This window comes from Taudactylus pleione, unplaced genomic scaffold (assembly GCF_031769625.1).
Source record: "Taudactylus pleione unplaced genomic scaffold, aTauple2 ptg000005l, whole genome shotgun sequence".
Classification (NCBI taxonomy): domain Eukaryota; kingdom Metazoa; phylum Chordata; class Amphibia; order Anura; family Myobatrachidae; genus Taudactylus; species Taudactylus pleione.
This window is the reverse complement of record NW_028284408.1, coordinates 13,584,149-13,597,993: the sequence shown is the minus strand read 5'-3', so window position 1 is coordinate 13,597,993 and position 13,845 is coordinate 13,584,149. Positions and strand designations below refer to the sequence as shown.

Here is a 13,845-nt window from a genome sequence, read left to right as displayed (position 1 = left end):
TACAAGAACGCTTAAATTGGGTACACACTATTGATGTTGGGCCAATTTGCCGTTTTGGAGCAACAAATCGCCAACATCGCTTAGTATGCGGGGGTGCCCGTGGTTGCTAGCGACGTTGTCAGGTTTGACGTTCTGTACATCAAACCTGATAACGCCAGCCTAGGGTGTATGACCAAACGACCAAGCGATATGGCTTTCCGATTTGGCCTCTGAAGATGGCACCTCTTGCCACTCCTAGCCAGTGATCTAAAGATAGTTGTTCTAGCGTGTAGAGGAGTAACAATAAATCACATATGAAGAAACAATGCTATATATCGATCAGTCGTTGGGGTGTACGCTCAATATCGCTTGTTCTGAGCACAAGGGAAATCATTGCCAGTTGCTCCACTGTATACCCAGCTTTACTATAGTACAGATGCACTCACTATTTGGAGAATATAAGACTACTTAAGGAGTGTTGACCTATATCTGAACTTTGAAGCGCTCATATTGTGACAAACGCCATAAAAAAGTGCTTAAATTAATTAACCTAAGCTCTAGCAAGATAAGCAACCATTTGAGTTGTGGCTATTTATACCTCCACTGAATATTTATAAAGGGAATACACAGGTATATTTATTTTCTGCTTACCACAACTAATTGAATATAATATAGATAGAGGTACAACCAGTGTTATAGTCTTATTTTAACAACCACATTTTTTTTCAACTTTTTCATTCAAATATTTTTGTTTTATATTTAATGTATATATCGATCTTGAATATTTTACCTGTGTTGTTTCAACGAAAATTTTAATATTCTTTAATAAAAGTAAAATTTTATGTATTGCTTATGTTTTGTGCATCATGATATAAAGGAATTTTTTGTATCCTACCACTGTTTGCTCTATGACTAACAAAGCTGTTAATGATAGTACCCCGGTGACATTTACACCAATTCCAGATATGGGCTCATATTATAACGGGGCCAATTTATTTTCACAATAAAGCTCATTTCCTGGCCGGTGCAGCCAATACCATTCCATGTTTTCTCCATTATCTCTAGTTTGTAAGCGCTTACAAGCAGGGCTCTTTCCTATGGTCCCATTCCGAGATGGAACGTAGTAGCGCGGTAGCACAGTAGTTACGTCTTTAGAAAAACACGGTAATGCTGCAGGCGGCATCTTGTGTTACTCAGGATAGTCAGTGTTTTCACTCAGCTGAAGCTGCGTACAGGGACGCAGCTATGGCTTCAGCCTGCCAAAGAACGGGGCTGACACATCCATATTTTCTGGGATGCTGCCTGCCTCCGCCCTTGCTCTACTCCCAAACGACCGCAGCCTGTCAATCAGGCTGCAGTGTCCGGGCACTATGAGCAGACTTGGAGGAGGAGATCTGTATGTGCGCAGTACAGATCCTGCGGATGTCTTCAAACATCAGAGCTGTACGCAAACCATCGGGTTTGCGCAGAACACTGAACCAGGTCCTATGTTTCATGACTGCAAATATGTCAAATTCTGCAACCTTTAAGTGGTTGTTACGTGTAACATCTCTTTTAGGGCAGTTTCTGAGCAAATTAACATCACTACTAGTAATGATCCTGCATTGATCCTGTGAGAGACCAACAGGTATGTAGTCTTGTTACCTACAGACAAGAGCTAATACACCATCCTTTCTATGGTGAGGTGATACTGTACTTTACTGAACTCAGCTTCCTGATCTAACACTCCTTCCACCACCAAGCAGTACTGACCACAGTAATGAAGGCATACATTATACAATCTGCCCGATATGCCACATAATTGAACAGTGTATTTGCGTGACCGATCATTAATTATCTGTTTATCATCCAGCTAGTCCTAACGATACAATAATTGGTCGGCTGCATCAGGCAGTGTATGTACTTCCGCGGGTCACTGACCGCTATTTTCCCTGTTCCTTCACAGAGGAGGAATGTGCACATCTCCTCCCCAGGGGAGGAACTAAAACATCGATATCTGGCTGTCTGACATGCATTTTATCTGACTGTGTATGCCCAGCATTATATTTCAGGAGGATCCAGCAAGTGTAGCCAGCAGAAAACCACCTCAGCAGTTACACACCACCCTGAAGCACGCGTTCCAGGTGCAAGTGAAGGAGCCAGCTGGTGAAAGAGACTATTCTCCCACAATTGGGAGCCCAGTATTCATCAACAGTAGATACTGACCGTTGTTTCTGATGATAAATTAAACCTAAAACTATATGTAAAAAGCACTTCCCCTCATGGATGTCATAGTAAGCCCACACCATCCCATTAACATATCAAAGAAGAATGAATACATCTGTCTTTAAAAAACAGTGACAGTCAGACTCCACAAGCGGGTCTGTCCCTTCCGTCAGCACTTTTGGCTACAACTTAGGAAATTTGCTTTTGATAATCTAATCAACTACTTACTACTAACCAGTGAATGGGCTATCTTTGGCAATCTACCTATTGGTCAAAGAGGGACTGGAGGTTGTAAAAAACTACTTTTATTTATTAGTGCTGCAGCATGGAAAGCCATATTGCATACTTGAATCAGCACTGTGCCTCCTACACTAAAAACTTATTTAAAGAGAAACTGTTCCATATATTCAGTATGGCTTGAAACCAATTTGGATAATGAGAACTGGGCCTCTAGGTCCTTTGATATGTGGGAGAGTTACGTGAGTAGGCTCCAACTAGACTTTAAACGGAGAATACGTGACTCACTTAAACAAAACCAGCGGTACGGTCACCGCCAACTATCTCACATTCTACTCCTTATCTACTCAGTTACTTTTTTCTCCTCTTGGGCATATGGTCCCACCACTCAACTCTCAATTGTCTATGCTCTTCTCTTTGTTTCTATTAATGTGTGTTTACAGCCGATTTACAGTATCTCCGTCCGTTCTTTCATATCCTATACATTCATATATTGGTTGTGTTAGTCCTTTTTTGCTAGTTTTTATGCTCAAGGTTTCATTATTGGGTGTACTACTGTGATTCAAACCAACTCTTATTTCAATTGCTGTTTCATCTGACACTACTGTATCACTTGTAATGCGGTAATGGTGTTTCAATAAAAATATTTAAAAAAAAACCAAAAAACCAGTAAGCGATTCTAAACGGGCAAAGGAAAACATTTAAATGAAAAGAGGTTTTCCAAATCAAAATAAAGCTCTCTCCCCCTAAAGGAGGACTATAAGAAGAATAAAGAAAAAATAAAATACGTTGTTAAATCCTGTAAAAATAATACATCATAAAATCGGCCTTGGATTTAATGGTGTTATACAATGGTATACATATTGCTAATGTGTTAAAAGGATAAAAAGGATATCCTTTTCTGGTCTTTCAGGGAAGGAGGCTAAATACCAGTTATTGTACAGAATGCAGTCCTGTGTCTATTCCAGCCCCTAGTGGTGCACATTCAGGTTTTCACCTATTAGCACAAGTAGCTTTTAGATCTAATCAATTCACACCACTGATGTCAGTCTGATACCTTGGTGATGGAAACTGGCGCAGCAGAGGATGGCATCACCCGGCTCCTGAAGATTGAGAGTCAGCTCAATCAGGTATTAAATACACAGCTACCATTAGGAAGCTGACTGGGCGCTGACCCCTGGAGGGCGCCACTGAATTCACCAAACAAAAAAGATGAAGAGACATCCTGCTTTTATACTGCGCTGTCCGTGGCTGCGGATCTAATTAGCTGCAGCCACCGCTATCTGGCCCAACCGCTGTTACCCATCAACACATACTGTAGCTGTACAAGTAAGCATTTATGTACATCTCTCAATGCAATGAGGTCTGGGCTGTTAACACCTTTTATTCTGATTTGTCCTGGACAGTATTTAACTTCTTTTCCATGAATTATAGCCCAGTATGTATGTAGACCAACAGCAAACTGTTAGCAACTATTAACTTGATCATGAGCAACCACTATTTTGTATTGCCGTTAGTAAATTAATCATACATATAGATAGCCACTGCAGTCAAGACATTTTACCCATAAATACAGTAATGGAATAATTATCCAGCCAAACTAATGAACATCTAATAACCTAATATGTTGGTTGATAACGTGTCATGTTACCAATTTGCAAAATACTGCAAAACAAAAATGTAAAAAAGTTAATTTACATGTGGTCACAGACATCTCTGATCCCTATCCTAAGTGGATATAGTATACCAAACCCCAGAGTGACCATGACCACTACTTACTGTACTGTCCTGTGTTCAAAGTATTTTAAAGCATTCGCTGATTCAATTACAAGCGCGGTGCCGTCAGAATGGTTGTATCACGTCTGTGCGACATGAGTCTGTCATTCACTTCTGTTCATGGCCCAATAAGATGTGTTCAGAAATAAAGGTACATTTTCTTACCATAATTGCTGCTGTGTGCGCTGGGGCATGTCACTAAGCTTCAGCGGCACCTTGCATATAAATGATTCAGCCTCATACGTACTGTGGTTGCATTCTGCATACCGATGAATAATCTCTTTTCTAAATGACATATTTACTGCATTCACCATGCAGATGAATGCAGCTTAGACTTCACATGCCATGGGAACTCTGTCCAAAGCCGCTAAAGAAATGCAAGAGAATAATTCCTTCTCATGGCCAGACATTGCTACCCTCAGGGGCATATTACGTGACGAGGGGTCCCCTGTGCAGTCTCTGTCCAGGCTCCCTCCTCTCTAGCCAGCGGTACCAATGAGTAGGGGCCAGTACTTCACATACACAGATCGCCAGCAAAATGGCGGCAACTCTGCAGCTGCAGGACTATGGAGCGGTACTTATTTAAGAACCTGGGTTCAGGATGTGCAGTGTGGGCCACCCCGCACCCATTATACACCACTGCCTACTTTGCTCAAAGAAGGCTCTCAAAACTATTTTCTAATCAAAAGCAAGGGAATTATCTCTTGCGCTGGAAAGAAGACCCATAATGATTTATTCTGATCATTTCCTTGCTTATATACTATTATTAAAACTATTTGGGTGGTTCAATGTCTCCTAGGCGGCAGGTTATAAGCCCCCATTCTTTTTCCAGTGGTTATTATTCTAGTGGTGTCATTCAGAATCTCTCCTCTGACTTTTATTTTATCAAGACCTAGCGGCGGTCCTCCTAACCCACCCCTCTTGTTCCCGCACACTGACTCACCACTCTGTGTCACCCATGCCTGTTCTCATGAGCATGGCCCTATCCCCTCACCTATCCCCTCACCTGCACACTTTATTCCTGTTTACAGTCAGTGGCATTGAACCTTACATTCCTACTCTTTGGGAACATACGGGAAATTTCCCAATTTTTGGAAGTCTCCATGGCTCCAGGGTGAAATGGGCAGGACTGGGTGGTGCGAGGGAAATAGTGTCATAGAGGCTCTGCCTCAATCAATTCACCCCAGCACACATAGCTGCCACCTGCATCTCCCCTCCGGTGGGGAATGGAGGGGGGCGCGGTGCTAGGCTGTAGCTCTGTGTAGGGCGCAGAGAGACCTTGCACCGGCCCTGCACAGCAGACTGTTTGGATCTATTGAAAACCCCATTGTACTGCTAATTGTGGGTTGATAAAGAAATGATCTAGTGATGTAGAGCAGCTGGGCTGTTTTTAATACATACTGTAGGTATAAGAAGGTACAGAACAACCAGAGCATCAAAACTTTTAGTTCTTATTAAACATGTTCAGGCATTTACTAACTTGGGGTATATTCCGCCCAGATGTAATACACATGGATTCTATATCAATGCTATAAAGATACATACAGAAATGTCAATGCTTAAAAACATTCAAATCATCCTCAATAGGAGTTTTGTACACAGACTCAGTAAGCATGGATAAGACAATAAGTTCATGGCTTACATCCAAGGCGGACACCTCTGGATACATTGTGCTGTCATTTTCAGTGCAGAAAACGAATATGTGAAACAGACAACTGTAAGCAATACACAGGTACATTATCTAAATAAAACTAAACACAAAGGCAGGAAATCAATGTTTCTTTCATTTCTAAAGGTTTTCTACTTTTTTGGAGCAGTGCAATAACATGATGACGTACACAGTGGTAGAGAGTGTACTGACCTCAATAAAATCCCCTTTCCTGCCGGTCTTTGGGCTGTCTGTGATAGTGCACAGCTCCTTCCTGCTTTGTAGCAATGACTTCACAGCGCTCAGCAGCCCCTCGCTGATATTCTGTAGACAAAAAGCTGAAGTGAAAGGAGCTGCAACATGTCTAGTAATACAATACATGTATGTCAGCAACTGAAGAACTTATGGTTAGTAATATACCACATACATACACACACATACATACTTACGTGGTTGTATGTGCTCTTCCCTTTTCTATACATTTTCTTTTACTTACACGGAATGTTAAAGGTTTATTTTGTGTATTATTTGTAAATATAGCAATAAAATGGAATATTGGAAAGGAAGAAGAATAAGGAAAAGACAGCAGGTATAATGACAACTTGTCTTTACAGAATGCGTGAAACTATGATCCCATTTATTAGACATGAGAACAGAACTTACCCTCCCTGCAGTTCATACCAGTAAGTGTCACCATGTAGACATGAGCACGCTTTATATTCTGGGGCATATGTAATAGGGTGCGATCTGGTGCTGCTGCGGGAACGCCTGCGAGCCTTCCCGTATTTATAAAGCAGCAATCATTTTAAAAGGCAAAACCAGCGGGAGAATCCCCAGAGGTGCATCTTTTCACACAATGTACAGTACAATGTAGGAAAGCACAATGCTATTTAGTGTATCCAACAATCAGACAGCTGTAACTTACTTCTTTTTTCAGTGACAATTTAGGCTTCATTTGGCAACCCTGGTTTCTTGTACAAGCGTCCATGACTGAAGGATTAAAGATATTCAGACGATCTGCATATCTGTAGGGAAAGGGAACATTTTCAGGAATATGCTCAACTCAGAATAATCAATTACTGTCTAATAAACTGGATAAATAATAAATAGCATAGGGTTTATTCAGCAATAAAAGTAAAAACTTTAAAATGTTGCATCACAATTTCTAGCAACATGTAATTGCACCCCAATGATTAATCATATTAGACACTACGCCCACTGAAGTCCTAGTGAATATTATCATAGTGTCACAATACTGCAAAGTTGCAGAAAAACAATGGAGCTCTCAGGAAACCACTTACATATAGAAATATTCCTCCTATTTCACACTAGTTAGCAAGTTACATTCTCATCTATAAATATAATCTGACGCAGCTTTTAACATTACCACACCCGTTGGCATTGTTGTGATCGGCTTTTCGCTGGCTGCTCTCGTGGTTTTGCCTGTTAAAGATTTTAGGATATTTTTTTGGATAATGAGCCTACTAGAGTCATTGTTCAATTAATGGACAATATTTCTATGCTACAACAACTTTTGATAAGCTTATTAGTATGTTAGCAATATGTACTGGGTCTCCTATAATGTCCGTAACAATATGTTTGTAGCCACACCACACCTGAATATATATATATATATATATATATATATATATACATACATACATACATATATACATATATACACACACATATATATATATATATTTTATCTCAAAAGAATCCCGGCACTCACCAGTCCTTTAGTTTGTAATTGCCCGTGCCTTCCAATTGCTCCCCACAAATAGTCCACAACTGCAAAAGGCGGCACTCAGAGACTCCAATAAATGGTGCAGAAAGACACTCTCCGGGGTAACTTTATTGTGTCATACAAAGGCAACGTTTCGGGGAACATGTCCCCTTTCTCAAGGCAACATAAACAAAAGCATTACAAACATAACAAATAAATAGATGAAGCACTCACCCCATACCCCTAGTCAGGTGTGTCAGGCTCCGACCGCCGTCAGACCCGCTTGTCACAACCCAGAAGTGCTGACTGCATATGCATATATATATATATATATATATATATATATATATATATATATATATATATATATATATATATATATATACACATACATATACACACACACATACACATATATACTTCGTGTTCACTCTAGCCCCGGCGGCAGACAGGGCGCCGGAGCTAGAGGGCAACCGCGCGCCGAAAAAGGGGGCGTGGTCATGGAAAGGGGGCTTGTCTATAAGACGCGTCCCCTTTTCGTCATACTTGGGGGCGTGCCCGACGCTTACGGACATGCCGGGCAGCCCCCAAGTGCTGCAGAAAGGGAGAATAGATGCCGAGCGCATGCGCCTGGCGTCTATTCTCTGGCGGTGACCGGGTCACCGCATGTTTCTACACCCACGGGACACTGCGTCCCGCGGGTGAGAACGGCACCCGCAGGCTGTGAGGGCAGGGTGCTTTTTGCCCTCCTCCTGGAGGGCAGGGTGTTTTTTGCCCTCCTCCTGGAGGGCAAGGTGCCGCGCCCCGCTAAAACAGCCTAGCGGTAAAGCTATATACTTACATACCAGAATATATACTATAGTGGGATCATTATCCAAATTCCTAACAAAATATTACACAATCTGTAACAGCCAAACCATGAGATCATCCAGCCAATGGCTGATGATCACAACAATGCCAGTGGGTGTGGTATAAAATGTTGACACTTATATGTGAACATGTCAAACCATGTCGACCATGCAATTTTGGAGAGATATGAGTAACCCTAAGCCTAACCCTAACCACAGCCTAACACTAGAATAGTTTAAAAAAAAAAAAATCACCGGTCGACATCCATAACATTCAGACTATTTTGTCATTCTGAACGGATACTACACCAACACATACATTATTAGTATTACAGATAAGAGAACTCTAGCAGAACTAATAGCGGTATATTGATATGTTGTATATTTGCGTGACACAAGTCAAACTTAGTCTAGATAAAGTATGAAGGAATTATGTAATGCTAACTTTTATAGCGGTGTTATTCCCTAGGCTCTAAGGTTAGATGAAATCATAGTAAAATGAGGGAATGATTGGTGCTTTGCATGTTCAGGAAGACACTGTACATCTGATCACTGGAAAGGAAAAAAGGTTTACATGTGTAAAGGAAGCTTCAATAACCACAGTTTCCTTGCAGTTCAGTACTAATAAAAATGATTTACTTGTGTGTACAGTAACGCGACACAGCCTTCTGACGTCTTCTCGCATTTTACACAGCTGGAGGGAATTCAGGTTTTTTCCATAGAGAGTACAACTTTTCACTTCAGTCAGTACACATTTATTACCAACATAGAATGGGGCCTATTGAAAGGACTGCTGGCACTTGTGAGTTGGGAGTCACTTCTATTGCACTAAGCGGACATACATCTTCCGTGGTTTCTTAAAAGATCATGCTGGCTCTAAAGCTGGGTAGACATTGTATGACGGTGCAACCCAGCGATGCGATGTAACAGTACATCGGGTCACCATATACATTACAAACAGCACGGAATTAGCCGTGGAAGAGTGCCATCAGATATATAGCACAGCAGATGGGACGAGTCAATGAACGACGGCAGTGAATGACGGATTAGAGCAGAGTTTCCCAAACTCCGCCATTACATTCCACATTTTAAGGCTATCCATGCTTGAGCACATGTGACTTAAATTAGCGCCTCAATCACATTGATTTAACCATTACTTACAAATGGAGACAGAATATCTGATGTAAAAGTGGGTGAAAACCTGGGATCCAGTGATCATCAAGCAGTATGTTTCAGAATAAAGACAGATACTGACTCACCCCATACAAAAACAAAGGTGTTAGATTTTAGGAAGCTGATTTTGCAGGGATGGGAAGATGTGTAAGCGAATCTTTGGCAGAGTGGAGGAACGTGAAAGGAGTGCAGGTGAGGTGGGAACATTTTAAAAATGCATTATTAAAGGCAACAGACCTTTGTATCAAAAGGGTTAGGAAAACCACAAGGAAAAGGAAGCCAGTGTGGTTTGGGAAAGAGGTAGCAAGTATTCTGAAAGCAAAAAAAGATGGCCTTTAGGAAATACAAGCAGACGCAAAATAATGAAGACAAAGAGCTGTATCTTGTAAAGCAGAAGGAGGCTAAGAAAGTAAATCAGATGTGCAAAGGCAAAAGCTGAGGAGAAGATGGCACAGTCAGTGGGTAAAGGGGGCAAAAATTTTTTTTTAAGTATATAAGCGAAAGGAGAAAAACAAAAGGTGGAATAAAAAGACTAAAGACAGAAATAGGGAGTCTTGTTGAGGGAGACAATGTAATAGCTGATCATTTTAATAATTTTTTTTTTTCAGTATTCACTACAGAGAGAGAGGGAAAGGGGCCACAGTTAAGTTGCAGGTGTAATCAGAAAAATGAGGTAGGAACAAGCACATTTACAGAGGAGAAGATCAGAACTCTCCAAACTGAAAGTGGATAAATCAATGGAGCCAGATGGGATACATTCAAGGATACTAAAAGAGCTTAAAGGGGTGCTGGCAACACCATTAACAGAATTATTCAACCAGTCACTAGCTACTGGAGTAATTCCAGAGGACTGGAAAAGAGCAAACGTTGTCCCACTGCACAAAAGTGTAAGCAAGGAAGAGGGAAGCAAGGAAGAGGCAAGCAACTACCGACCAGTGAGCCTTACATCAGTAGTAGGGAAATTGATGGAAACACTCTTAAAAGAAAGAGTCGTAGATTATCTCAAATCCAAGAATTTGCAGGATCCCAAACAGCATGGATTCACAGGGGGGAGATCATGTCAAACAAATCTTATTGACTTTTTTGACTGGGTGACTAAGGAAATAGATAAAGGGGGGGGCCATAGATACAGCTTATCTAGACTTTAGTAAGGCTTTTGACACTGTTCCACATCGCAGACTGTTAAATAAACTGGAAAGCATGGGATTAGATACAAAGATAGTTGAATGGATAAGATCATGGCTGCAGGATAGGAAACATAGAGTTGTAGTAAACGGAGTGCAGTCTCAAGAGGGAAATGTTACCAGTGGAGTACCTCAGGGATCTGTACTTGGACCAGTGCTTTTTAATATCTGTATTTGTGACATTGCAAAATGTATTGAAGGGAAACTATGCCATTTTGCAGATGACCCAAAAGGTATGCAACAGGGTAGACACGCCAGGAGGGGTAAAAAAAAACGATTGATGATCTAGGTAGACTAGAGGAATGGTCAAGAATGTGGCAACTACAGTTTAATGCCAAAAAATGCAAAATCATGGACTTGGGTCTCAAAAATCCAAAGGCTAAATATAGTATTAATGGCACTATACTGGAAAGTACTGAAGAGGAAAGGGATCTAGGAGTCACTATTTCAGGTGACTTAAAGGCAAGCAAACATTGTAACAAAGCAATGAGGGAGACAAGTCAGATGCTTGGTTGCATAGGGAGAGGAATCAGTAGCAGAAAGAAAGAAGTGATAATACCACCGTGTAGGTCATTGGTACGTCCTCCTCTCGAATACTGTGTTCAATTCTGGAGGCCATATCTCCAGAAGGATATTAATACATTAGAGACTGTACAAAGAAGGGCAACTAAAATGGTGCAAGGTCTACACCACAAAACATACCAGGAAAAACTAAAAGATCTTAATATTTATTGTTTGGAGCAGAGAAGGGAAAGGGGGGACATGATAGAAACATTCAAATATATAAAGGGTTTTAACAAGGTAAAGGAAGGAGACATTCTTTCAAAGAAAGAGAAGTATTAGAACAAGAGGACATGTTCTAAAACTGGAGGGTGGTAGGTTCAGAGGAAATTCGAGGAAAAATTACTTCACAGAAACGGTAGTGGACAAGTGGAATAGCCTCCCATCAGAGGTGGTAGAGGCTAAGACAGTAGAGCAATTTAAACACCCATGGGATAGACATAAGGATAGCCTTCAGAAGAAGTAAGGATCAATAAGGGTTGATGTAATAATATGTTTAAAAATGGGCAGACTAGATGAGCCAAGTGGTTCTTATCTGCCGTCAAATTCTATGTTTCTATGTTAACCATCAGGACTCAAGCATGGATATCCCTAAAACCTGGACAATAAAGGCAGAGTTTGGGAATCTCTGTGTTAGAGGATTCTGGGTTTTTTTCCCGAAGAATTTTAAATGCTGTATAGGAAATTATGAACTGCTAAATAATGATACAACTTTTTTTTTTAGGCTCCTTTAATTAACTTTAGGAATTAAAACATTGTTATTATACTTTCAACTAAAATGATTGGGAAACTCCTTATTTATTTTCTTACACAATTTAAAAAAAAAAAAAGTACATATAGGAATGCTATTTCCATAAGTTTTATCATCTATAATTGTATATTGATTCATTATTATCTTTCACCCCGTCAAATTTAAACTGTAAATGAGAAACCAATCAGTTTGAGAAAGTCTCCTTGAAGGGAGACGAAACGCGCCTGACACTTCTCTGTAGCACAAACCAATTGTTTCCTTCAATGTCATTACTTTTTCACAATCCAGGAAATAGCAGCACTTTACCCTGTTCATGTAACAAGTGGACTAAGCTTTCAGCTGCAGTCTAACTGATGAACCAAGTGGAGGTTAACTACAGAAGAGGATTGCTTAATCTACAAGCTGGGGAAGGGTGGCTACTAAACAGTAATATCACACTATCTGCCTCATTATGTGCACATTATCAAATTAACTTATTGGTCATTCTTGGCTTATTAACAAAGGGGCATTGTGCATTATCTAGCACTGAGAAAGTTGATTTAGGTGTTGCACATTGTCTGATTTACTCCATCAGACCCAATGTGGGGGACTCCTATTGAGACTTTGATCAGTTTTTTGAGGGTACACGTCCCTGTAATCAGTACAAACACCATGAGCATGCTGCAGCTGCACTAATAATAATATATGGTCTATTGTTGGAACTTTTTAAATCATTAGCATTTGTACACTTTGCTTTATGTGATTGAACATTATTAGAAGGCAAGAGGTGTTCAGCTGATTACAGTATACAGTCAGGTGCATAAATATGGCCCCCAAAAAAGTGGGAGGCACCTATAGAAACCGTTGTAATTCCTACACCGTTCACCTGATTTGGATGTAATTACCCTCAAATTAAAACTGAAAGTCTGCAGTTAAAGCACATCTTGTTTGTTTCATTTCAAAGCCATTGTGGTGGTGAATAGAGGCCAAAATATGAAAATTCTGTCAATGTCCCAATATTTATGCACCTGACTGTACATGCAAGGCTCATAACATCGGTATGACTGGAGCATTCACACACACAACTTACAGCATCAGTGTAATATTATTCTGTGCTTGGATACTTTTATTAATACCTCTTGGATGTCATTGTATTGGATGTTTTATATATGTGGAAAGTATTGGTTATATCAATTTTAGTTCAATATTTTTTATGCTCTTCTGACTTATAATAATTTTTTATTCACTCACCACACATTCAGATATTTTCTGTCTCTTTACCCAGTGCAGCTGCATTTTCCACGATATAAAAAAAGCACTACTATTTATATTTTGACTGAAAATGGAGAAGTAGATTGGTGTTGAGGGTGTCAATAGAGGAACGGACTAAGAGAGTGGCCAGGAGTCACTTTATTACCCAGACACTAAAAACTGAAGTATAAGATGAAAGGTAGAGAAACTGCCTGAAACATTCTGTGTGAGCACTTCCTAAAAACAGAAATGCAAAGCAGCAACAAAGCTAAAGACATGGATAATTATTCATGAGCATGCAGCACAATATGCATGAGCACCCACTCTTAGATTATATGTTATATACACTGAAGTGCCAAAAGTCATGGGATAGCAGAATGTAAAAGTAATGGTAGGTGGCTTCACCGTACTGTGACATCTTGGGAATGACCAGACCTGCATCAGTTTTAATCTGACATCTCGTGAGTCAGTTTGAACAATTGCTCATGGCAAGTCGACATGAATTATTGGAGTTTGAATGGGGCATG

At 40.3% G+C, this 13,845-nt stretch overlaps 1 protein-coding gene across 2 annotated transcripts in view; it reads right to left on the bottom strand.

Moving 5' to 3' along the window:
- Positions 1-13,845, bottom strand: part of AKAP11 (A-kinase anchoring protein 11) — a 54,551-nt gene that overhangs the window by 25,201 nt on the left and 15,505 nt on the right. For both annotated transcript variants that reach the window (XM_088442047.1, XM_088442117.1), the window contains exons 2-3: positions 6,771-6,870; positions 6,059-6,169 (exon numbers count right to left, since the gene is read on the bottom strand). In XM_088442047.1, coding sequence (XP_088298173.1) covers positions 6,059-6,169; positions 6,771-6,833 — 174 coding nt within the window. In that variant the 5' untranslated portion in view covers positions 6,834-6,870. The remainder of the gene's footprint in view (positions 1-6,058; positions 6,170-6,770; positions 6,871-13,845) is intronic.